Consider the following 24,152-nt stretch of genomic DNA (forward strand, 5'->3'; position numbering starts at 1 on the left):
GGAACAACTCGCAGCCGTAGTACAGTCATCCGTACAGCAAATGATATTGGAAATTAAAGGTCAGAGAATTGATAGTAAGGCTTAAGAGAACAGCAATTAGGCTGCTAGGAAGAAAAGCTAAATTACCGGTAGTAGGAGTAGGGGGAAAAAAAAACAGGATTATTGATCTAAATATCAAGTTGGCAGATACACAGAGTACAATCTAGAGGTTTTTTACACCTCTGGGCTTATTCAACCCTCACAATAAAAAATGCAGGCCTATAAAGATGGAATAAGAAGCAATCAATTAGGATGGCATTTGCTTGTTTCCGCGCTGCAGCTGGGCAAGCACATCACAATTAATGATTTATTAGGAGATTTTAGTCTTTTTTTTCCATTTTACACAGATTGCTGCAACCAGACCGCAGTTGTTTATTAATTTGCCTGCAATTCAAGCGTCTTTGTTAAATACCGTGTGGAAAAGGTAAACAGTTGGCTCGCGTGCCAGCGCTTGGCTGGGAGCATGGCCTTAAGCGTGGGGGAGCTGGGGTTGGGGTTCAGGCTGGGTGCCTGCTCACACGGTTTGCGTCGGCGAGCACAGCCCTCGGTGTGCTGGGTTCCCCGGCTGCACGTCGCGTCGTATCCAGAGCCTGCTGCGTAACGGGGTGGCCTGCCAGCAGAAGGCGGTGAGAGATGGGACACCCCACGCCACGTGCGCTTCGCTCACTCTCACTTCGGTTTCTCTGGACCTAGGGGACCTAGAGAGAAGATGCAGCACTTTGCAGCAGCCATAGCTGTCAGGGGAAGGGCTCAGAGTCTAATAAGAGGACTGAGACGCCCTATTCTTCTGCGTTAATCCATAGTTACAGGTCATAAAACACTATTTCTCTAGGCAATTCAGCCTTCATAAACTACTTTGGCCTGCAACAAATGTTGCGTCATCATTAGCAAATCTTGGAGACAACACAAAAATCTTTCCTGCAGACATTCATTTGAACAAGTCTTTGCTTTCACAGCTTTTTAACAAACCCAGATAGAAAAAAAAGTAAGAACATTGGAAAAAAGGAACTCCCTTTAGCAGGAAGCCTGAATAATTATCTTTGTATTCATCCATCTCAATTCCACACCTCCCTAGGAGTGGCTGCAGTGAGCTAATTGGTTTTATTCTGCTGTGCGTGGCTTCACCGCCCAGGCTGCAGATTTATTGCACAAAGTCAAGTCATTGTGTGAATTCGTTATTTGTCCCCCCACATCAATCCCTTTCTCATCCTGAGTGATATATGTCTGCGTGTTCATATGCTGTCAGGTACCGAGTGAGACGAAAGACAAACTCTGGGATTAACCAATTTTACTATAATCTGATGCAGCCTGAAAATCAAACGAATGCTTGCCTTTTCAGCAAGACACGACTTCAGACAGGCCAGCTCCAGAGGGAAGGACTTTTGCCAGCACAGGCTTTTATGGGAGGGGAAGCAAAAAGACCCTTCAGAATTTAAGGATTTAAGAACATGCCAGGTTCAGAACAAATCCTTATCTCAGAGGGAAAGCAGAGTGTGTGACAATCAGCCATAGAAATCCTTGTGAATGGTCTTTAAAAAAACACTCTGGAAATTAAGGACTTCAAATGCAACAATTGAAAGTGAAGCTAAATGAATTACAGGGAAATACGAGTAAATGCTACAAGTATAGGTCAAGCATTGCTTTATCAATCTTATGTTTACTCCAGCAGCTCCTCCGTGGCCCATTGTTTTACTTTGTTTGAATAGATACGCTTCTCTTTATTTGAAAATCAGTTGTAATCTTATGAAAGAAAACTTACAGCATGGGAAATGCTGGAAAGCAGCACACTGAAAGATGGCATTGTTCATTATCCTAAATTACTCCAGGGTAGGGAGTGAATGACATTAAAGAAGTGTGGGTAGCTTTGAGCTGCCATCCTTCCTTTAGCAGATGTAATTTAATGTCATTACTTAATTTTATTAAAGGTAAAGACAATTGTGGACAATACATGTTACAGCATTTACTTATAATAATGATAGTGGGGGAGTCTTAGAAGGAGGAAAGACAGGCTCCGGTTTGGATTCCCAGTACCTGCCGATCTGTAGCTGATGTAGGTTGTTCTGTTCTTCGTGGTGCGTCTCTCCAAGATTTTCTTCTTAACCTGAACAGCTTTGGATGGCTCCTTTGATTCCTGTGTTTGTACTCTGTTCTCATCAGAAAACTATTTGGCTTTATAAGCGTAACAGGCAGTAGCCACCCTCCGTGCTGCATGGGACTGATATTCCCTAACTGTACCTAATAGGTATCAACAACGACTGGACGAACTCCTGGATGGCTCAGTGTATGCAGAGCACTGTGGGTTTTACCCTAATGGAAAAGCTTTATAGACTGTTACGGTCTTCCTTCAGGCTTTATATTGAGATGTGCTTGTGTATTTATAATTTTTAATATACCTCGTATTTTTAAAATATGTCTTGTAGTAAACTTTATCACTACGGGCCAAAAATGGATGTTGTGGTGGGTTTTACAGAAGATGCTGTAAAATCTGTTGGCGATTGTGTGGGATTTTTCCATGTAACCCAAACTCATTGGCAGCAGCTGGGTTATGATCTACTAGAGGTGTTCAGCAGCCTGTAGGACCGGCCCTCTTAAATGTCTTAAAAACAACTGACGGCTTGCTTTTGATGAGTTAATTCTGTTCGGTTCTGCGAGGCATAAGCCTGGTAGTAACGGACGAAAAACTGTGGTCCTAGGTCAAAGATTTGAGATGGTTGCACAAAGTGCTTAACTGCTTTGAAATTACAATGCGATACCTTGATGTCAGCAGTGCAGCCATCTCCTAAAAGAGACTGGGGGCTCATCAACTTGTCACTGCTGGCATGCCATACAACATTAATTTAATGTAATGGGCAATAACTAGTGTGGATTTAGTAAGAGATGATCCTGCTTAACTAATCTCCTTGAGTTCTTTTGAGCAGGTTTCAGACAAGGTTGGTAATAGGAGTGTACACATGACATAATCTAATGGATTTTTCAAGAGGCTTTTGATAAATTTCCATATGATATTTCCCCTGCTTAAGCTGTGTGCTGCAGAGATTCCAAATTGGGCAAGAGAATGGGTAAAAATGAGTAAAATCATGGGAAATAAAGAGAAAAGAAGAGCTGTAGCATGTACTGGAAATAGAATTATCCCACAGCTTCCCACTGTTCTTCCCCACCACTCAGCATGGCTGGAAAGAGATGCCATCTGCATTCACTAATGAAAACTTGTTTAGGACAGGTGCATAACAGAAAAGAGGGCAAAATGCCATTCAGGATACCGCTAAAGGGCAAATTTAAATTTATATTAACATAAGGCAGATATTGAATATTTTTGCTGCCAGTGGTGGAATAATATATACTAAATATAAGCGCACGTAACTGAAAGACTCCAATTGATGGGTATGGGTTAGGAGTGGAAAGGGACCCTTGTGCTAACAAAGGAATGATTTATTATCGTTTACATAACCTTGCATTTCTGCACACCAAAGGCCAGATTTTCGGAAGTGCTCTGCTCCTGCAGTTTGGGGCCAGGATTTCAGTTGCAGACTCAGAGCCAGGCGCTCCCATCGTTTCCCCAGTGTTTAATTTGCCATATGTCAATCAGAGTGTTGATTTGCAAGTGCTGCTAATAGGCGATGCTGAGAGATGAGGACAGTTGAAAATTTGGGAATGTGTCTTACTGGCAGCTTTTGAGCCCCAAACACTGGAAGTATTCACAGGCCAGGATCTCTGATCAGCCGTGTGATAAATCAAGGTCTGGGAAGCAGAAAAGAATGCAGCTAATATGCCTGAACTGGACGTGCTCCATGAAAATCAGTGCTAAATGAGAGAATTAAGCACCAGGAAAGGCTGTGGCAAAATCACAATACTTTAAATAATGAGACAAAATCAAATCAAGGGCAAGGCAGAAAGAAAAAGAAGGAAAGTCACTGAAGAAGCAATAAAATGCCATCACTGAAATCGGAGAGAGGCAAAATACCTCAGGTTAAAGGGACATTGTCATCCTAAAAACTGCACATTTTAGTCTGCCATTTTTACCTGGTGTGGCGATTATCTCTCTGATTGCTGTAACTGAACGAGAATATCAGGAACGTTTTTTGTTCGTTTACTTCAAGCATTTTCTGAAACTTGGGCAGTGGCTGGGTGCTAGCGGGTTTGTTCTCCTTTGGGCTGAGAGGCGAGACTAGACTTGGAAAGGTTTGGAAAAACATTCAAAGAAAAAAATATGAAAACCAGAAGTGAGAAAGGGCTGTGTTGCTCATAACATATAGCCTCGTGGTCCTCGTCATGGGACTGATTCCCCAGTCAGTCTGCTGATGTAGGGGAGAGGGGAGGTAGCCCTGAGGACCGACAGAAAGCTCCCACCATGACCGCTCCTGTCTTTTATTTGCAGTATTCAGGAGAAGTCCCTGAGAACAGAGTGGAGGTTGTGGTGGCAAATCTGACGGTGATGGACCGGGACCAGCCTCACTCCCCCAACTGGAATGCCATCTACCGCATTATCAGCGGGGACCCCTCTGGCCATTTCACCATCCGGACAGACCCCATCACCAACGAAGGCATGGTAACCGTCGTGAAGGTAAGGGGGAAGCCAAAACAAATCCATTTTTTCACCCTTTCAGTTTGCTAAGGCCACAAGTTTTGCCAGAAGCCTGCAGTTATTTCTTGCCTTCTCTACCTGGGAATGCGAGTGCTTCAAGCATATGCCACTGGTTCTGGGTTTCCCAACTCAGCCTAGCCCACCGTAAGCTTTCATAAACTCTTACCTGCTGAAGGCTCTTCCCAGTGCCCGAGCCTGACCTCCGCGTCCCGCTCCTCCTCAGCTTCTTGAGCTCTGGAAGAGGGAATGGCGCCTGGGCTGTGGCACCTTCTCCTTTTTGAGCCGGAAAACTCCCCGATAGCTGTGAATCAGGGGGAGCGTTTCACTGCAGGGGATCAGTCAAGTGATCCTCTGTGAAAGCAGGGAGTGCAGGAGAGATTTCAGGAGGAGTGAATTTCCTGGTAGCAGAAGGAGAGGAGAGGTTTTGTGTTGCTTGGCAGAAAAAAGTTGGAGAAATTTTCCTTTTCGTAATATCAAGCAATAAACACACAGTGTGGGCCAGATCCTCAGCTCAGGATAGCTCCATTCAAGTGGAAGCCACTCCCCAGGTTAGATAAGCAGAGGATCTTGTCCAAAGACTCTGAGAAATAAGACTGTAAATATCCACCGTCCCTTCTTTCCTCCATCTGTTGCCTTCAGCATTAGAAGAGCTGGAACCCTCAAGGTATCTGCAGCAAGTAGCAAATTCTGTTTCCCTCCTTGCCTCCAAAGAACATGACTTCATTTTCGTCTGAGCGTTCGCTTCCCATTCAGTTACTGAGGCCAGCAGCCCAGGCAGTGAATGCTTCTGCAGCATTACACACAGTCAGAACATAACGGGATCCATTCAGCATTCACAGAATCTCTTCCCAGATAAGATGCCTGTGGATGCTCCCTCTGACTACCAAAAAAGTGAAGGCGTCACGAATAGGCTCCTGTGATCTGTGGTTTGCACGACAGGCACTGTGCACTGCACCTGAAGAGGATAATACGTGCTGTGATGGACAAAGCCTGCGTCTTTTGATAAGTCTGTCCTTCTCTAACAAAAAGTTTTAATCGACAACTTAGGATGAAACACTGATGTTTAAAGAGCAACGTGATTTGAGAATAGCTCTGTGTTGAAAAAAAGAGCCCCACTGACTTGTAGCTAATAAGTTGCAGTCATTCTTAATACTTACAGTTTGGATATTAGGAAAAATGACATCAGTGAAATGCCAACAAGGTTACGCTGGTAGGAACGTGTGAGCTTGGGAGCTTGTCCTGTTCTCTGACCCTTAGGCTATGTGCGTGTGTCTGCAGATGCCACTTTGCTGAAACTTTAAGAGAGACATCATCTTACCTGCTAGATGGTATTTCAGCAGGGTCCTTTTATTTATTGCTCTGTAATGACGGTTGACAGCCTTATCTGGTGCAATGATACAAAACCTCTTCAAGCTTAGCAGTAGTTCTAGACACGTGTATATGAATGCATATATGTATGTAAGTATACACATATCCATATGTATATATTTTCTGCTTAAACAGAAAACATTCAACAAAGTAAAATGCAACAATTTAACATCCGTTGGCATCAACAGCCAGTCTGAAATGGAAATGCCAACGTTTTCACTGTGAGCAGGGGAGGACCCCTTATTCTTAATCTAGTAAAGTGTCACAACTGTAGTTTAAAGACACATCAAAGTGAACAACAGGGGATTTACATGATCATGACTGCTACTCAAGGGCTTCTGCATAATGAACCATCCCGTATTCAGAACTTGCAGGCAAAGAGCAGGGCAGATTTGTCAAGACACCATTGATGCTGGTGTTGACTTTCCACTCTTATGTAACCCGCAGTGATCGCAATGCAAAGAACCACATGAAAATCCTATCTTGTCAAGCTGAGCTCAAAGCTTGAAATTGCATTGAATGTCTTTACTATATAACCTCACCTGATCCGCCTGGGCGCCCAGAGTTTCTTACCCTTATCAAGCCGGGAGGCTTTTTGGTGCATTTTCAGCAAGGAGAATGAGTAAAATTGCTTGTGATTAAATTTTCATGGTGAAGAAGGGAAGACTCTTAGGATTCCACCACCTTCTTTGAAATATTTTGTTCTCTGTTAATAAGTGAATACGCTTAAAGGTTTGGGGAATATATGCATGTCAAACTGGGCGGGCAGTCAGAGCTTGTTCATCGTGGTGTGGGAGCAGTCTCTTGCTGGTTTGATCCCTGGTGTAGGTTGAAAACACAGGTAAAAAATTAAGTCAAGTAATGAACCTTTTATTTACAGACCGTACACGGCTGGGTTTTCATGTGGCTCTTTGAAGCCATTTATACGTAACTCCCCACTGCTGCAAGCAAAGGGGTTTGCACGTGGGCTACGGCAGTCACAGAAACAGCCCAGAGAAGGGCATTCTGTGAAGAATCCCACCCCCCCACCAGTGTGGGGGCCAGAAATGGAGGGCCAGAAATGCTTCCAAACCAAGAAGCCCTTTGGGAGTTCAGATGATGCTTATGGGGGCCATTTTGCAGCCACTCTCAACAAAACCCTATCTGCAGCTTTTAATTTCAGAGGTGAGACTGACTGGCCTGTAGTTCCCCAGGTCTTCCTTTTTTTCCCTTTTTAAAAACGGGGGTTCTGTTTTCCCTTTTCCAGTCAGTGGGAACTTCACCAGACTGCCACGACTTCTCAAATATGATGGAGAGTGGCTTAGCACCTTCATCCGCAAGTTCCTTCAGGACCCGCGGATGGATCTCATCAGGTCCCATGGACTTGTGCACCTTCAGGTTCCTTAGATGGTCTCGAACCTGATCTTCTCCTACAGTGGGCGATTCTTCGTTCTCCCAGTCCCTGCCTTTCCCTTCTGCGACTTGGGCGGTGAGGCTTGAGCACTTGCCGGTGAAGACTGAGGCAAAAAAGTCATTGAGTACCTCTGCCTTCTCCATATCCCGGGTAACCAGGTATCCCGTTTCCTTCCAGAGAGGGCACACATTTTCCCTAGTCTTCCTTTTATCACTGACGTACCTATAAAAGCTTTTTTGTTGCCTTTGACGTCCCTGGCCAGATTTAATTCTATCAGGGCTTTAGCATTCCTAACGGGATCCCTGGCTGCTCAGACAATTTCTCTGTATTCCTCCCAGGCTACCTGTCCTTGCTTCCACCCTCTGTAGGCTTCTTTTTGTGTTTGAGTTTGTCCAGGAGCTCCTTGTTCATCCATGCAGGCCTCCTGGTGTTTTTGCCCAGCTTCTTCTTCGTTGGGCTGCATTGCTCCTGAGCTTGGAGGAGGTGATCCTTGAATATCAACCAGCTTTTTTGGGCCCTTCTTCCCTCCAGGGCTTTATCCCATGGTGCTCTACCAAGCAGGTCCCTGAAGAGGCCAAAGTCTGCTCTCCTGAAGTCCAGAGTAGTGAGTTTGCTGTGCACCCTCCTCGATGCTCTAAGGATCTTGAACTCCACCATTTCATGGTCGCTGCAGCCAAGGCTACCCTTGAGCTTCACGTTCCCCACCAGGCCCTCCTCATTGTGAGAATGAGGTCCAGCATAGCACCTCTCCTTGTTGGCTCCTCTACCACTTGGAGAATTAAATTATCATCAACACATTCCAGGAACCTCCCAGATTTTACCTTTTTTTTTTTTTCCAACAAAACATGTGCAATGGATCTCAGATGAGCACAGAAGAGCAGGAGGCAGATTGGCTCTCTCGTGTAGACTGAAGTGCAGTAGACACGCTGCCACCATGTGCCAGCACGTGGCACTGATGCCTCCAGGACAGTCTGTGGGGTGGGAGTTACTGGGTGGTCCCGGTCCAGCCCCGCTCCCTGCACTGCTTTTCTGCAGCCCTGGTTTTGTTGCTCCCAGAAGAGAGGGAAAGAAGCTGAGTGAGCAGCTCTACATTTTTGGGGGAAAAAAACCATTCCCTTGCATCAGGCCACATCCTAGCAGGTACGTGTGTGGTCAGGGTCCTGTGCGTCGTCGGGCAGGGAGCCCAAAGGTTTCCCACATCAGTCCCCCTGGAGCTGCTCAAATCACCCCCCGGCTCCGTCGGAGCCCCTGCGGGGAGGGAGCTGTGGGCAAGGTTAACAAACAGGGCAGCCCAAAAAAAAAACCGAAGACTGGAGGAATATAAATTAGAGGGGCGTGAAAAGAAATTGAGGAAATGCATTAGTCAAATTGTTTCAAGGCCTTGAGTAGTGTTTAAATTGGAACTTTTACCATGCGTCTTTTTTGAATGCGGTACAAGTCCGTGAGTCAGTGCTGGTGGGTGTACTGGGAATCTTTATGCTTCCTTGTATTTATTAAATGTTGGCCCTGCCTGTCAGGAAGCCATTTAGCAATAGGAACATTCGCACTTCAGTGGAATAGAGATTCCACTGTTTTACCTTTTGCCCCTGAAATTTGCTTCTCTCGTGTAGCCTCCTATGATTTGATTTCTCTCCTGACAATACTGGGTTTTAAACAGAACATGGAAGCCAGATCTTGCTGATGTAAATCAGTACAGCTCTACCGAAGTCAATGTAACCGCGGCATTTTACACCGTAGAGTACGCTTTGCAGACTCAGCGCTGGAGAAGGTATTAGGGGGAATGGTTACGCTTCTAAATTCATAAATTACAGCAAAGCATTTTTTAACAAGCAGAGGTGTGATCCTGCATAACTCAAGCCTCCCTGGCAGATCATTAGTGACTTCCCTCATAATAATTAGTGGGATGGTTTAGAAATTATTATTATATTGCGGTTCAGTCGGTTGTGCCAGCAAAGGCTTTTCACTGCTCCTGGCTCCTAAGACACACCGTTGAAAAGAGATCTGTGGCCACCCAACAGCACAATGCATCTGTGGGAGTGGGCAGGCACCCTCGGGAGATCACAAGGCGTCTTGCAAGAGGACAGGAGGTCCCACTGGAAGGACCGCCTGATTAACCAGACCAGGCGTTGTTCCTTGCAGCTCCACCTTTGCTTATAAACTCACTTAAGAGGAAAAACGAAGAGCACTTCAGGCTCATGAGTCCGCATAGACTGTCCTAGTTACTTAGTCAGCAGCTTTAAATGCTAATAGCACTGTTAAGTACCTGTCCAGTCCCTCTTAACAGGCTCCGTCTGTTGCATTTAGAGCAGCCCTTGGTGGATTTGCTCATTCAATGCTCAGCTAACACAGGCAGGTTCTTTTTTGGAAACCACTTAGCGTTGGAACAAAACACAGGGCAAATCCTCCCTGCTGTTTGCAATTTTTATTTTGTGGGGGTTTTTAACTATTTGACCCTCCAAATACTGGAAGGCCAAATCCTCCACTGGATTGAAGCTGGTCTGGATTTACACCTTCAAAAGAACTGAGCTCAGGAGGAAACGAGATGAGGCAATGACTTTGATATCATCTGCCTTCTAAATCTTGCAGCTTTCAGCCAGAAGGTAGAATTTATTCTCTGCTTGGCTCTATACTTGCTTGTTTGTTTGTTTTAGGCAGTCGATTACGAGATGAACAGAGCTTTCATGCTGACAGTGATGGTATCAAACCAAGCTCCCCTGGCCAGTGGTATCCAGATGTCCTTCCAGTCGACAGCAGGAGTCACCATTTCAGTCACAGACGTCAACGAAGCACCATATTTCCCAACGAACCACAAGTTAATCAGGCTGGAGGAAGGGGTGCCTACGGGGACAGTCCTGACAACGTTTTCAGCGGTGGATCCTGATCGCTTCATGCAGCAGGCAGTAAGGTGGGAGACCAGCCGAGTGAGCTCGGGTACAGGAGGGGCGTTTCAGCTGCAGAAGTTTGGGGAGCAAAGCACCTGAAAGCTAATTCACGAACTAACTGACGTGATACGAGTATAATGCTTGGCAGGGACTGGCACCCTCAGCCGAGTGCTTGCAGAGTGTCCTGCAAGCGTGTAAACTCGCAATCCTCCCCCCTCCAGGTAAGCCAGGCGCTGAGCAGCGGGTCCGGGAGGGCAGGCAGAGTTGGATCCCGTGTTACTGGCTTGCAGAGGGGCAGTTTGCAGCTTCAAATGCAAGCAGTCGGTAGCAAGGGGTCCCTGTGTTGTTACAGAGACAGAGGTCAGGGCTGCATTGTGCTAAGTTTTTTGTCTCTGCCTCGTCAAGGATGCTTTGACCTATGTTGTTCATGCACTTCATAAACACAGAGGTTTAGAAAAAGGCGGCTTTGTTATTTCTGTTTTACAGAGGGGAAACTGAGGCATAAAAGGGCTATGGCTAGATTTCCAAAGAGAATGACTGGGATTTTTAATCATGTCTTGTGTTGCTTCCAGAGGATTTAGGTTCAGCCTGATTTAAAAAGCACAGTGCGAGAGGAGCTGTCAGCCCGTTCAGAGCAAGGCTCGCTTGGTTACAAACAGCTGCTGAACAGGCTTTTAAGATGTCGTACAGTTAAAAATTGCCCGAGCAGTCAAACACCCGTGTACACGTGTCGTGGTTTAACCCCAGCCAGCAACTCAGCCCCACACAGCCACTCGCTCACTGCCCCGGTGGGAAGGGGGAGAGAATCGGAAGGGTAAAAGTGAGAAAACCCGTGGGCTGAGATAAAGACAGTTTAACAGGTAAAGCAAAAGCCGCACACGCAAGCAAAGGAAAACAAAGAATTCACTCACCACTTCCCACCGGCAGGCAGCTGTTCAGCCATCGCCAGGCCAGCAGGGCTCCATCACGCGTAACGGCTACTTGGGAAGACAAACGCCATCACTCCGAACGTCCCCCCTTCTTCTTCCCCCAGCTTTATATGCTGAGCATGACGCCATATGGTATGGCATGTCCCTTTGGTCAGTTGGGGTCAGCTGTTCCGGCCGTGTCCCCTCCCAACTCCTTGTGCACCCCCAGCCTCCTTGCGGGTGGGGTGGGGTGAGGAGCAGAAAAGGCCTTGACTGTGTGTAAGCACTGCTCAGCAACAGCGAAAACATCCCTGTGTTATCAACACTGTTTTCAGCACAAACCTAAAACATAGCCCCGTACAAGCTAATATGGAAAAAATTAACTTTATCCCAGTCAAAACCAGCACAACATGCCGTTGGCATTTGGTCTTTATCTGACTAATGCCAGTCCATGTAAAGCTCCCAGCAGCCCTTGCCTGCTCTGTAGTCAGCCAGGTTTGTTCTGACCTTCCCTTTCCATTCAGACCAACTGCTAAACCTAACCTCCCCGTTAGCTGCTTTCCCTATGAACGAGATTCAGCTGGCAAAATTGTGGCCTTCTAAAAATCAGATGTTTGATCTAAGCAGTTTAAGTTTGGATTTAGTCCACGCTGCGACCGGGTGTCACTCGCTGTGTTTTGTCCCACCTGGGCAGACTGGGGATTGAATCCACGGTCCCGGACCCCGACTGGGACCACCGGGAAATATATTGGCAGAAAAGCATGTGTGAAAATGAGAGTCCTTGTGACACCTTTCACAAGTATTTCAGCCTCCATCTGTGCAAATGGGAAATGTGTTTCCTGGTCTTGGATACTTCTACATCCACAGAAGTTTGTTTCTTTTTTACTCCCAGTCTGTAAGAACCGCAGTGTTTTTGGCAAAACCTGAGTATACGACGTGACCACAGCCAAGGCCACTTAAACTTACATCGGTTGTGACATCTCGTGTCAGGAAGAGTTTGAAATATTTCACCTGGCACAGAGCTGTCTGGTCTAGAAAATGATAGTTTATTCACTGCCTCATCTTGTTGTCTTTAGACAGGTATTGCGACTTTTGAGGCGAGAGACCGTCCTAACTAACAAGCCAGTTTTTCTTATATTCTTTTTGAAATATTGGCCTTTGAAGGGTCTTTATTTCCCTGACATCTGTACCAGGGCTGGTTTTTAGAGGAGAGAACAGCTCATTTCTGATTGAATACTCCCTCTAACCCGGAGGTGGATGATCTGTAATCCAAACGAGCATCTCCATTTCTGGGAGAAGGACCGGCTCTGCTGAGCCATTTCTGTCAGCGCACAGTGCGTGTGCAGGGTCGTGAAGACTTTCTGTGACTATGAACAGCCAATTACTTGAGTTGTTTTTTTCCTAGGGCTTCCAGGACACACATTTTGTGTATCCACCAGCACTTCATTTCCAAACCCAAGTACAATCTCTCTTACCCGCTTTTCATCAGGACAGCCCAATGCCAAGGCTTTGCAAGAAGCAGTGGGTGTTGTGGGGTCCTGTCTTTGTGAGCTGTGCAAAGGATATTTTGTTTTTTCTTCACAGTTGGCATTGCTGAGTTAGGAAAAAAGATACCCGAAAAGCTAAGCCTACAGATCCATGATAAGCACTTCGCAGAGAGCTGATCCAGCTGCTAGAGCCTTGCCTACAGTTGTCGGTCTCTCTCTAAATAGTCTTTGATGAAATAGAGTTTTGACAAATAGAAGATAAGGAAGCAGGAGCATCTTCAGCAAGGCGCAGCTTGGCATGGCCAATGTCACACCTCAAGTTATCCTCATTAGCCACAGACGCATTTGCAAAGCCAGCTTTGAAACTGGATCCCTGGTCATTTAACAGAGAAAGGGCAGGAGACTCACAGCAGGGATATTAAAAAGAAATGAAAACATCCCAAAGAGTCTAGCTCCATGAAATGTAATTCTTTCCTTTGGCAGGGGCTTGTGCAGCTGTGTGTTGCTTTCCTGCTCACATGGATTGACGCAGCTCAAGTTTCACTTTAAGTTTCAGCTTCAAACAGCCCATTTCTGGAAAGGGATATTCACCAGAAGCCAGAAGTTCTCCTGCCTGCGTATCTGACTACAAAAAATTTACATAAAACTATCAGCAGGTCTGAGTTACTCGTGAAATAAGCACAGCTTTTGTTTGCTTATTTCAGGAATTTATAGTTTGGCCATTTATTAGCTTCTAGTTTAGGTCATAAGGGTCCATCTCAACTCAAACTGTACAAAACTGAGAGGTAGAAATCAAAAGCAACGAATAAAATAAAACCAAGAAAACAAGCAAGTGAGAAAGGTAAACAGCTTTGGAAGAAGTTTGCCCAAACCAAACCATGCTCATAGCTGGCTGCGTAGCACATGAGCAGACTGAGCAGTTGGGAGGCGAGTCTGCCGTTGGGTCCTTCCAGCCCAGGGCACGCGGGGGACTGCCAAGGGCACCCCCTTGTCGCTGCTCTCTTCGAACCTCCCATATGCATTGGATCGTTTTACCTGCTATTTCAGTAACATATAGAAATGTTTCAGGAGAGCAGACCTGAAACTGCTTCACCCTTGGGTCCATGCCTTAATACAGCTGTGAGTTCCCATTGTAGTGTCCCCAAGGCAATCGCTGCTGAAGATACGATTCTGGTACAAGAGAGTGGCCTGAAAACGGCCATTCTTCCAGTGTGGTATTTCCCAAACTGTTGTTTATTAGTGATGGGCAGAAAACAGGAATATCCATGGCTTGACATCAAGAGCTATTTTAGGAAGGGCAACACTAGGAGAAGGAGAGCGCAGGAATCCATCCTCTAATTCAAGCGTACGAATGCAGTGGTCATTGCAGACCCCATTTCTCCTCGGCTGCAGAGACCTCAGGCTGTGTCCGCTCCCAGCAGCAGGAAGCTGGCATGTAAGTGGCACTTAGTGGAAAGAAAAACCTTTAAAACGAAAGAAATAGAAAAATTGAATAATTGTAGAGGTCAAAAACCAGATACTCAATTAGTGTTTTGTTTGTCAACAAAACCAGTTATCCATCCAAAGGTCCTTTGAATCATGGGTCAGGAGTCCAGAAAAACCTTATTTCAAGCAATATTAAGGATATGTCAGTGAAAAGACTGCCATGTATTTATTTCCTTTCTCTGTAGATACTCTAAGCTGTCAGATCCTGCAAACTGGCTGAACATTAATGCCACAAATGGTCAGATCACTACTGCTGCTGTCCTTGATCGAGAGTCAGACTACATTAAGAATAATGTCTACGAGGCCACATTCTTGGCGGCTGACAACGGTGAGCCCAGGCTTCACATTGTTCATGCTTCAATAAGACTCTAATGTGATGCATTAAGAGAAATGATGCCCTGACAGAGTTGTCAGTATAAGTTATCTTTTTCCCAGGTTTTTATGGTCAAAAATGTGAAAGTGGGACGGGAAATTGCTGGAGTAAATTAAATGTGCGCAGTATACGGAGAGTGTTATTAAGGGAAAGGGAGGGCAAATGGAAAATCGATTTGGGGAGTTCAGTGTAGTGGTGTAGCCTGAACTTAAAAAAATATCAAAGGGATGTGCTCTCCAAGGGCTGCCGAACACACCAGTCCTGGTAATCGTCCCAAAGGCGCTGATCAGAGCGTTCAGGACGCCTTTCATCAGGAAACCAGAAATAATTGTAGGGGATAGCAGGAGGGTATTAAAAATAAACCAGTCCATTGAACTGCTGTGGCTTTCATGAAGGGTGTCTGTCTGTCTGTCATCGGAGCTAATCGCTCTCTGTCTACCGTTTCTGAAATGGCCAGCCATCATCAGAGCGTCAGGATGCTGGTGTACTTTATTATCAAAGTCACTGAGGCCAGTACAGATCTTCTCACAGAGAAGACCTGTTAGGGCTTGCTCTTCTCTGCTCATTAAAGATCACACAGCACTATTGGTCAAATTAGCACGGTGAACCTCAGCGCTGGCCTCACTCAAGGGCAAGCGGTCCATTGCTGCTGCCCTGGATTTCTCTTCCTAATTCTGATTAGGAGGAGTTGATGACTTTTTGGCTAACCATACCTGGATGTGGCCACGCTGTTACTTCATTCATCGGTTCTTCCAGATGGAAAAGGCTCTGTGGAGGGCGCAGTAGCTTCCCTGGGCAAGGAGAGGGTCTTCCTCCCCCTCTGCCACCCTCGCCTTCCCCCTGCAGGCTGCTGAGCGCTCACATCAAACCAGAGCCAAGCTTCAGCATCAAAATGAAGTCTAGGCGTGGCTGTGAGCACCTAAGGATATTGCTCATACTCTGTAGGTGCTTTCAGGACAGTGTTTGTGTTAGCTCTTGTCATCCCTCAGGCTGAAGGGTGCCATGTCCATTATGAGCAGATACAGTGGTGCTTGCAGGGCTAATGAAAACTTGCTTCCTCTGGGGTTTCAGGCTTCCCTTCAGTCATTGCATCCTGGCTCACAAGGGCAAGGCAAACTCATGGAAGAGTTTCCACGCAGAGTAACAGTACCAAGAAGCAAATTTTGCCCCTTTTTTGTGCCATCAATGGTAGGACTGGTGTGGTCCCACAGCCCTGTCCTAATCTTCCCCTCTGTGAAGGCAGCCAGGGCAGTGAAATCCAAAATATTCCCAAGGGGTTCTAGCAGCGTTCATCTGCAAGAGCTGCAGGGCAAAACAGGTCAGATGAGTTGGCCCAGGCTGTTCACAAAAGCAGTGGTAGAGCTTGAACCCATCAAACTAAGCCTCACCGTCTGACCTTGCAAATCCCGGGCACTTAGTACAACGTGATTTGGAGTTAACCCCTTTCCTTGGCTTCGGTGCTGATTCTGCAGTGCATCAGCGCCTCCACATCCATCATTCAGCAGCTCAGAAAGTGAGGACCTAGATAAATCTCTTTATTCTGAAAAATTAATCTATCACTGGTATATTCCAGCCATTAAAATGCACATAAAGCAACACCTTATTTAAAATTCTGTCTAGAGTGCCTGGGATAACAGCTAAAGTTTCATCTAGGCTAATAGACTCTTTCCATATTTCTCCCAAGTTCCACGTTCTCCGGCATCACGTACTTATCAAAGAAAGGCTTTGGGTTGGGGGTTTTGGTGGGGATTTTTCTTTCTTTCTTGAAGAAGCAGCAGCATCTTGTTTCCTTGAAGTTCTTTTTGTTATTTTCAGTATATGAGAAAGAAGCTTAGCCAAATACTCCTTGGACATGCTCTCTTTCTCTCCCTGGGCTACAGTGCAGAGATACTCACTTTAAGAAAAGTCTTGGCTGCAATGTAAGGGGAGAAAAAGGGGAATCCTAATCAACAGCATATTTTTAGCCTGGTTTCCCAGGAGGGAGAGGCTCTTGGATTACTCTGTGTCTATGCAAGTGTGGAGTCTGGTAGTGTTTGAACCCTTCAGCCAGTTTCCACCAATCTCACAGGGAAGCTGAGAGCTCAAATATATCATGTTCCAACAGGTTTCATAAAACAGGGAGCTGAGTAGGGGAAGGAGACTCTGTAACTGGAGGAAGCAGGGTCCCACCCCTTCCTCAGTATCAGAGCACCCCATGGGAACTCACCTTTGGGGGCCACTCCTGTAGGGAACCGGGCTGCATTAGTGACCCTGCATTTCTGCAGGCACACAATGACAAGAAGATGCTGGTTAGCCACAGGCAGAGTTTACTTCATTTCTGCCACGATTTGTCAGGACGGTGGCCCAAGTTCCTGAGAAATTTTTGCACAAGCAGGGTGGGAATGACTCCTGCTTGCAGCTGGACACGAAAGCCAGTTGGCTTGTACCGTGCTCCGGGAGTGCTGACGCTGGCACTGTGAAAAAGGCAATGATGGGGAGCACAACAGTTAAATGTAGATGTAGCAGTTGTATATTCCTCTTTCTTTTGAAATATTGTCATTAGTATTTCAATCTTAATTTCAGGGAGTGGACCAACTTCTCCACTGGAGTCAGTGGTGGTATGGTAGTCCTCATCTCTTGAGCATAAAGTCTAAGGATCCGTTGTAGTACATCAGTGCCTGCTCTATCCACGTCCTTGCTCTCCACATAAGACAGCTGAAATAATTTGAAATGTTCCATGGTTTGTAGTACTTGGACACTTAAAAAATTGTTTACTTTTCGTTTCTCCTGAGACTGCCCCAGAACTGCACTCAGGAGTACAAAGAACCAAAAATGCCAGGAACCAGAGCCCAACAATACCCAACAGCCCTACAAAACTGCATTTGTATGTGCGGCAATTGCAGGTTATTTCAGCCAGTTAGTGCCTCTCAGGACTGCTAGTTTGCGTTCAGTCTATCTCAGAGGTTAGAGTGTGGGCCTTGCATTCATCCCAGAAGATATTCTGGGTAACGTGAAAGCAGTGAAATCACTTTGCTTGGTCCCGAAAGTCAGTTTTCATGTGCAGCCCTAGTACCCTGATGGGCTGTCTGTCTCTCCAGAAACTTTCAAGGCTGATCAAAGACATTGTTTTAGAGGGAGACCTACCCGTGCTTACTAGATGAAAGGATGAGATCAATGATTGAAGAGCTTATGTAGGAACCGTGAAAGAAGGATTTTCAGGGCTCCTTCAGAGTTTTCAAGGCTCCCTTGAAAAATGGAGCAGAAATTAGAAAGCAAAGTAGGAAGGAAAGTCTGTGGAAGCAGAAGCAATGTTTGAAAGCCTAGTGGGGAAGTGGTTTGTGTAGCTTTATATCCAGCACTGGGAGGAAGAGCCGGGACTGAAAACACAAACTTAAAAAAGAATTGCTGAAGCAGCGCTGCCTGAGAAGGGAGGCGGTGGGCAGGCCAACACGGAGCAGCCAGATGTGTGTGTGGGGAGAGAAACTAAAAATACTGCACCATTTCTGGGAAGGCTGCTCTCTCTTGCCAGGGCAGGTATTACTTTGTGTAAGTGGTCATTAGTCAGACAAATGTGGCTCTTCATCAGTAAGGGGCTGGAGGACCAAGACTGCTGTGCTGCGGCATCCCAGCTGGTTGGGACAAATGCAGAGCGGATGAAGAACTGTACATTGGGACATACTGCTGCTGCCGTGGGTTAGTAGCATCACCCAGCGTGTTTGGTGATGGTTAGCTCATACCGTAAGCTTTGACCAAGGACCTTTCACCACTAAAGCTAGGGCTGACTGTGGGATGGGCTGGAGAGTTGGGCTTTCTTCGAAGCAGTGTAATAGTCTGCAAATCCGAAAACTGGCTAGCAAGTGCTACAGTAAATGCTGACCAACAGATCACACTACTTAGGGGGTTTTTGCCCTCCAAGCCCTCTTCTTCCTCTTGTTAGCTATCTTTCTAATGGTTTTCCCTCTTCAAAACAGCCATTACGAAAATTTGCACTAGCAGCTTGGCATCACCTCCTTATATTTTTAGAGTTTGACCAAGGACATTGCTGTAGGCTACAAATCTGCAGAACTCAACCTCCATGTTCTGCAGGAGTGAAAAACAGCAACATTAGGAGGCTTGCGGAAGTTTTAATAATACCTCTTAAAGCAAGGGACCATGAAAGCGCAGCATGTCCCTAATAAGGTCCAAGGAGGGAGGGTGAAAATCCTGGTTTATTGAAATTGGAAGGCAGAGAGGGGGCTGGTCCACGGTGTTGTCATTCCCATTGCTTCTCAAATGATGGTCATCAGTCCATGTTCGGCTCTGCCTCTCCCGTTCAGGTATACCCCCTGCAAGCGGCACTGGCACTCTGCAGATCTACCTAATCGACATCAACGATAATGCTCCTGAGCTCCTGCCAAAGGAGGCACAGATCTGTGAAAAGCCAAACCTGAATGTCATCAACATAACAGCCGCGGATGCTGACATCGATCCAAACATTGGGCCCTTTGTCTTCGAGCTGCCAAGTGTGCCATCTGCAGTGAGGAAGAACTGGACCATAACACGGCTGAATGGTAAATGGGGCAGGCAATCCTGAGGACATTTGGACTCTGATTCACTAATGAGGCCACGTGCGGTTTCAAACTTCCAAACTTCCCTACTTTTTTATCTGATTTTTATTTTTTAAAGCACATTATGGCTGACATTATAGACAAGATAGTTAATCGGAAATGATTTGTATCAGACCTGCAGCATAACTCTAAGAGCTTTGGCACTTGGCTTTTTTTAATGCAGTTCATAATTATGAATAGTTATCAGTAGTGAACGGAGTATAAATCATCCATAATGGCCAAGGGGAAAAAAGCTATTATCAGTCTTCCTTATGTTCCAGTGTAATTGTCATAAGCCACAATCAGGATCAATGTTCATTTCTCTGACCATAATTGCATAAAGGCAGCCTTTTAACTTACCATGGAACCAGGAGGGCTAGGTAAGTGTGAAGATTACCAGTATGTGAAGGATTTTTATATTGCAGCATGCAACCGCAAATGGCCCTAATTGCTCCTCTTATTGGTAGTTTCAGCAGAAGATGGAAAATATCATGGAGCCATGGGCTGATTTTGGCTTCAAAGCTGGTCCCTCTCGCTGAGGTCTGGCACCCTCTGCCAGGGGCAGCGGCTTGTGTCCTCGCAGCTCGGGGCTCAGTCCCACAGCTCTTGTATCGCAATGGGAGGGAACACGAGAAGGATTACCTGGCTGAGCATGTCATCGGCGGGCAATGGGCTTCCCAAAAATCCCAAAGTGGGAGGGTGGGCGAGCAGAGAGCCTGCGCAGTGGCCTGGGGCAGCTGAGACCCAGGGAGCATCTTCCATGCTTCACTATTTGCATTTCGGGCCATTTTAAATGCATGCAGCTGGATTTGCAAATGGCATCAAGGTAGGTTAGTGCAGCAGTGAAAACACACAGTATTTTGCAAAACACAGGCTGATTGTCGACCAAACTGTTAGGGCAGAAGTCTGAAGCTGTCCTGCCCAGGTGTGTTGTCGATAGCCTCTTCTTCAGGACTCCGAAGGCTGCTCTGGCAGAGGAGCCCTGCCTGTACAAGTGTGGCTGCCAGGCTCTCCCAGAGTGTCTGTCATCTCTCTGTCTGTCTTGGTCTCTCCAGGCGATTACGCCCAGCTTAGTTTACGAATCATGTACCTGGAAGCGGGTGTGTATGATGTGCCGATAATCGTGACGGACTCAGGAAACCCCCCCTTGTACAACACATGCGTCATCAAAGTGAAGGTGTGCCCGTGCGACGAGAACGGCGACTGCACCACCATCGGGGCGGTGGCTGCCGTGGGGCTGGGCACGGGTGCCATCATCGCCATCTTGATCTGCATCATTATTTTGCTAAGTAAGTACCGCAGGGGGTGACACTGCTGGGAGATGTCGTGTTTCCCGTCCTGTTCCCCATTGTCCCATTTCTATACGTGGTGTTTTCCAAGAGCCGTGCAAGCTCCGTGCAAGGACAGAGCCGTGAGCTTTGGGCTGCGGGGTGGTTCACACATCTGCATTCAAACCTCCTTCACGGCCCTGTCAGCAAAACGAGCTAGAGCACTCTCTGCGTGCGTTGGGCTTCTCTCTCTAAGACTTCCAGTAGCTTTACAAACATCATTACACCCGACGATGTCTTGTAGGCAACGAGTGCGATGTGATTCTCCACGTTTTGCGGGAAAAAATTGAAGGATTTGTGCAAAATCCTGTGGCAGATACCCCCATAGCTCTCAGGTCCCTGGCTGGCTGTGGATATACTGGTTCCCAGTACCAGATGCACTGGTTATGAGAGCCAGTGCATAGCTGTAGTTTTCTGGTTGTTCACAGGAAAAGAAGAATGGTAGTTATTCCCATTGCTTGTAAATGACAACAGATTGGAGAATCGTGGTGGCTTGTGAGTGTTTTTAGAGGAAGGATCCCCAGTTTGTCAGGGGCACTGGAGGGCTGGGGGTGCATCACAGAGAAGGGCCGGCCATCCCTTTGCTTGAGGCAAAGCCATCCCTTTTGCCCAGCAATGCTGTTAGTCCCGGGCTTTCATGAGCATTACCAAAAACCATGTGTGCACACACTTAAAAATAAAAATGATGTCATTATAACTTCAAGCAGGAGTTGGCACAGTAGGAATAGATAAAAACGAGCGCTGAAATGAACAATGAGGTAAATATTCATCAAGAAACACAGGATGAAACCATGGGACTCCCATTAAAGCTAATGGGAGTTATGGTGCTAAATCACATTTAATATTTACCCCCAATGTGTTTAAACAGAGAGCAGACAGAGCGACGTATGCTACAACTGTCACCTAATGTGGATGTGATATGGTACATTAAGAGAACGGGTCGTCTCTGGGCAAACATCCACCCTCCTGGGCCAGTGATGGGAATATATTGTTGTGTAATTGATCTACCGTGTCAGTCTGGAGAGCGAGCAAGAAAACCGGGCGTTTGTGGCCCTGCAATCCCCGCTCCTCATCCAGCCCATCTGAGCCGGTGGAAGCATCCCCATGCATAGCCACGATGCACAGTTTCTGTCCTTCATTGGGTGTGGGGTCCCAGGAGCAAAATGGTTTAGGCTGCTCCCTTCAGCAAGGGCATTTGTTGCACACCCAGAAGAAGATGTGGTGTTCGTCAGTCCCTCCACGTTTGGTACGCTGCTGCTGCTGCCGGTGGGCTAAAAGTTTGCACTGGAAGCCGCAGAGGTGATAAAACACGGGACTTCTTTTTTGCTGCTCTAGTATAAATCCAGTGCTAAAATATGATTTAAACAGTTGAAAATCCTATTGACTGAAATTAACTTCAGCTGAAGGACATTTGATTTAAGAGATTCCTCTTTTCATTTTCAGATACATTATCCCATTTTAAATTACGGTTTTTATTACAAAAGCTTATTTTTACATTCATTGTAATTCTAATTGACTTTTTTTTGTCTCCAAGAGCTGCAAAGCACTGTATCAGTGATGAAAAATGTAATTTGCAATGAGCAGTTTTCCAGTTACATCCTTCCAGCGTTTTGCGTCCTTTCTATCTGTTTTATATCGTGACCTCTGAACAATAGCCTGGAAAAAGGCAGATGTGGGAATTTTTGTGCTATCTGTCCATTTTAGAGTCAGTGGGTCAAAGTTTGATGGCTTTAAAAGGAAGAAGCAGCAAGGGGACAGATCTGAGATTGCTCAAGTGAAGGAAGTTTCTGGCTTTACCTTCGCTCAAAGGTTTTTTCTTCGTCCTGATACCTGATGTATTAGCTGCACAAATAACACATTTAGAAGAGCATGCAATAAAAAATTGTGAAGGGTGAAGACAATAGATTTCAAGGAAAACTACATGCAGAGTGAAAATGGGTCTAACAGCAGTAATAGCACTTCCCATTCTGCAGAGTGAATAAAAGGAAGGAGAGCGCACTACATCTGCTATTGACACTTTGAAGGTCTTTTTTTTTTTCAAGGTAGCTGTAAGGGCGTTAATGGCACAGTTTTTTCCACAAGTGCATGAAAAAGTAGCATTTTAAAAAAAAAAGGAAAGAAAAAGATAAACCCTGGTAACCATTATAATATTGTCTTTGTGGACTAGGCAGGTATCTTGTTGTGAGAGACTTGAAAAGGAACAACGAGAAAAGGACTTCAATAGTCTGCTAAATAGCTGAGGTTTTATATTGCAGATAAGAGTTACATTTTCTTTCCTTTTCTTTTTTCTCTCTTGAATAGATCTAGGATAAGCATTAAAGAAATGCTGAACTATCTGAAAACAATTCTGTTAGCTGGCAGGCAGGGATGGCAGCCATTTGGCACAAAATGGCAGTAATTAGCTGTCCGGTCCTCTTCTGCTCACTTCACTGAATTCCTGTTGGGTGTAAACACTTTGGTGCTGGGAGGAAAAACTCAGATCCTCCTAACCACCTCCCCACGCAGTGGGGCTGCAGGCTGGGCCGCCCACCCGTGTCCCCAGGGTCTGGTCTCTTCTCCATCCTTGCCCTTGGTGAAGTGACACCAAGGCTCCATGAAGAGGCAAAGGGAAAGAAAACCCTGCAAAGTTGAGACAGTGGGGAGCAGCAGTTGCTTGTTCTCCTTATGCAGCCAAAAAAACACAAAGAGAGTTTGGGATCTTACGTCCTGCCTGGGTTCGGTTGTGTTGGCTGCATTGTTTTGGCACATCAAGGGTTGACCTAAGTGAAATGAACCTGGGCCACATGTTCCACCTCCACTGTCCATCCACCTCTCCCTTCTGCAGATTGCCACCATCACAGCTTCGTGTGTGGCTCGCATGGAGAACGGAGGGAAAGTAGACATGGGGAGGTGTAGCTGCATCAGCTGCCCAGGCTTAATTTCATTTTTGATGGCATTATTTGCAGCTAATGAGAATGAGAATGAAAACTAACGTGTTAACAGGTTCTTGAAGAAGACAAGATCTGGTTGCCTTATGTTAGTGGAGATGTAAGTTCCCAGAGCGACTTCCATGCAGTAAGTCACAGGGAGCGCACAGCCTCTGGGACGCGGGTGGCCCTTTGAAGGAGGTTGTGGAGCAGGGAGCCAGCGTTCCCTTTGGGTAAAGTTGGTAAGTGGGGGGAAATTTCTCATGATTCAAGAACTGTTCCTCTCTCTCCGTTATCGTACTGAGAGAGATTAGCCAGGGCCTGGCATGGAAATGCTGATGCCTGCGGAGGTTGGCTGTGTGCTACCAGATTTGCTCTCCCCTGTTCTGCAAAGCTAGCCCTGCTCTCTGAAAGGATTTCAAATGATCTTAGATCTGCTTTGCAAGTCGATGGCCAAATGTGTATGCTAATATCCTGGCTAATGTGATCTTGGAAGTCTAGAAAGCCTCCCTCACTCACCAAAACAGTGTGAGTGAGCCCAAATCAGATTACACAACCCTGTATTACCCACCGTCCCCAAACCAGTCTCCCGTGGCATACTGCAGACAACAACAAAATGACTGCCCGTGGCCAGGGCTCGCGACCTGAACGGGCATCGCCGTGTCACGCTGGTGGAACAGCCGCTTGTGCAAAGGTGCTGGTCATCTGTACCGGTTTGCTTCTCAGCACCTCTGCAGCTCTCTTTCCTCCACCTTTATTTTATGCCCCTAAATAAAATAAAGGTGGAAATAATCCTGAAAATTCAGGATTTAGATCAAATATTTTCAGAAAACATC

General features: G+C 46.2%; 1 protein-coding gene across 1 annotated transcript in view; it reads left to right on the forward strand.

Annotated features, from left to right (window-relative positions):
* Window positions 1-24,152, forward strand: part of CDH4 (cadherin 4) — a 459,818-nt gene that overhangs the window by 430,364 nt on the left and 5,302 nt on the right. The window contains exons 9-13 of the mRNA XM_075166642.1: window positions 4,415-4,600; window positions 10,034-10,287; window positions 14,330-14,472; window positions 18,813-19,046; window positions 20,138-20,371. Of these exons, the coding sequence (XP_075022743.1) occupies window positions 4,415-4,600; window positions 10,034-10,287; window positions 14,330-14,472; window positions 18,813-19,046; window positions 20,138-20,371 (1,051 nt within the window). The remainder of the gene's footprint in view (window positions 1-4,414; window positions 4,601-10,033; window positions 10,288-14,329; window positions 14,473-18,812; window positions 19,047-20,137; window positions 20,372-24,152) is intronic.

This window comes from Calonectris borealis, chromosome 17 (genome assembly GCF_964195595.1).
Source record: "Calonectris borealis chromosome 17, bCalBor7.hap1.2, whole genome shotgun sequence".
Lineage (NCBI taxonomy): Eukaryota > Metazoa > Chordata > Aves > Procellariiformes > Procellariidae > Calonectris > Calonectris borealis.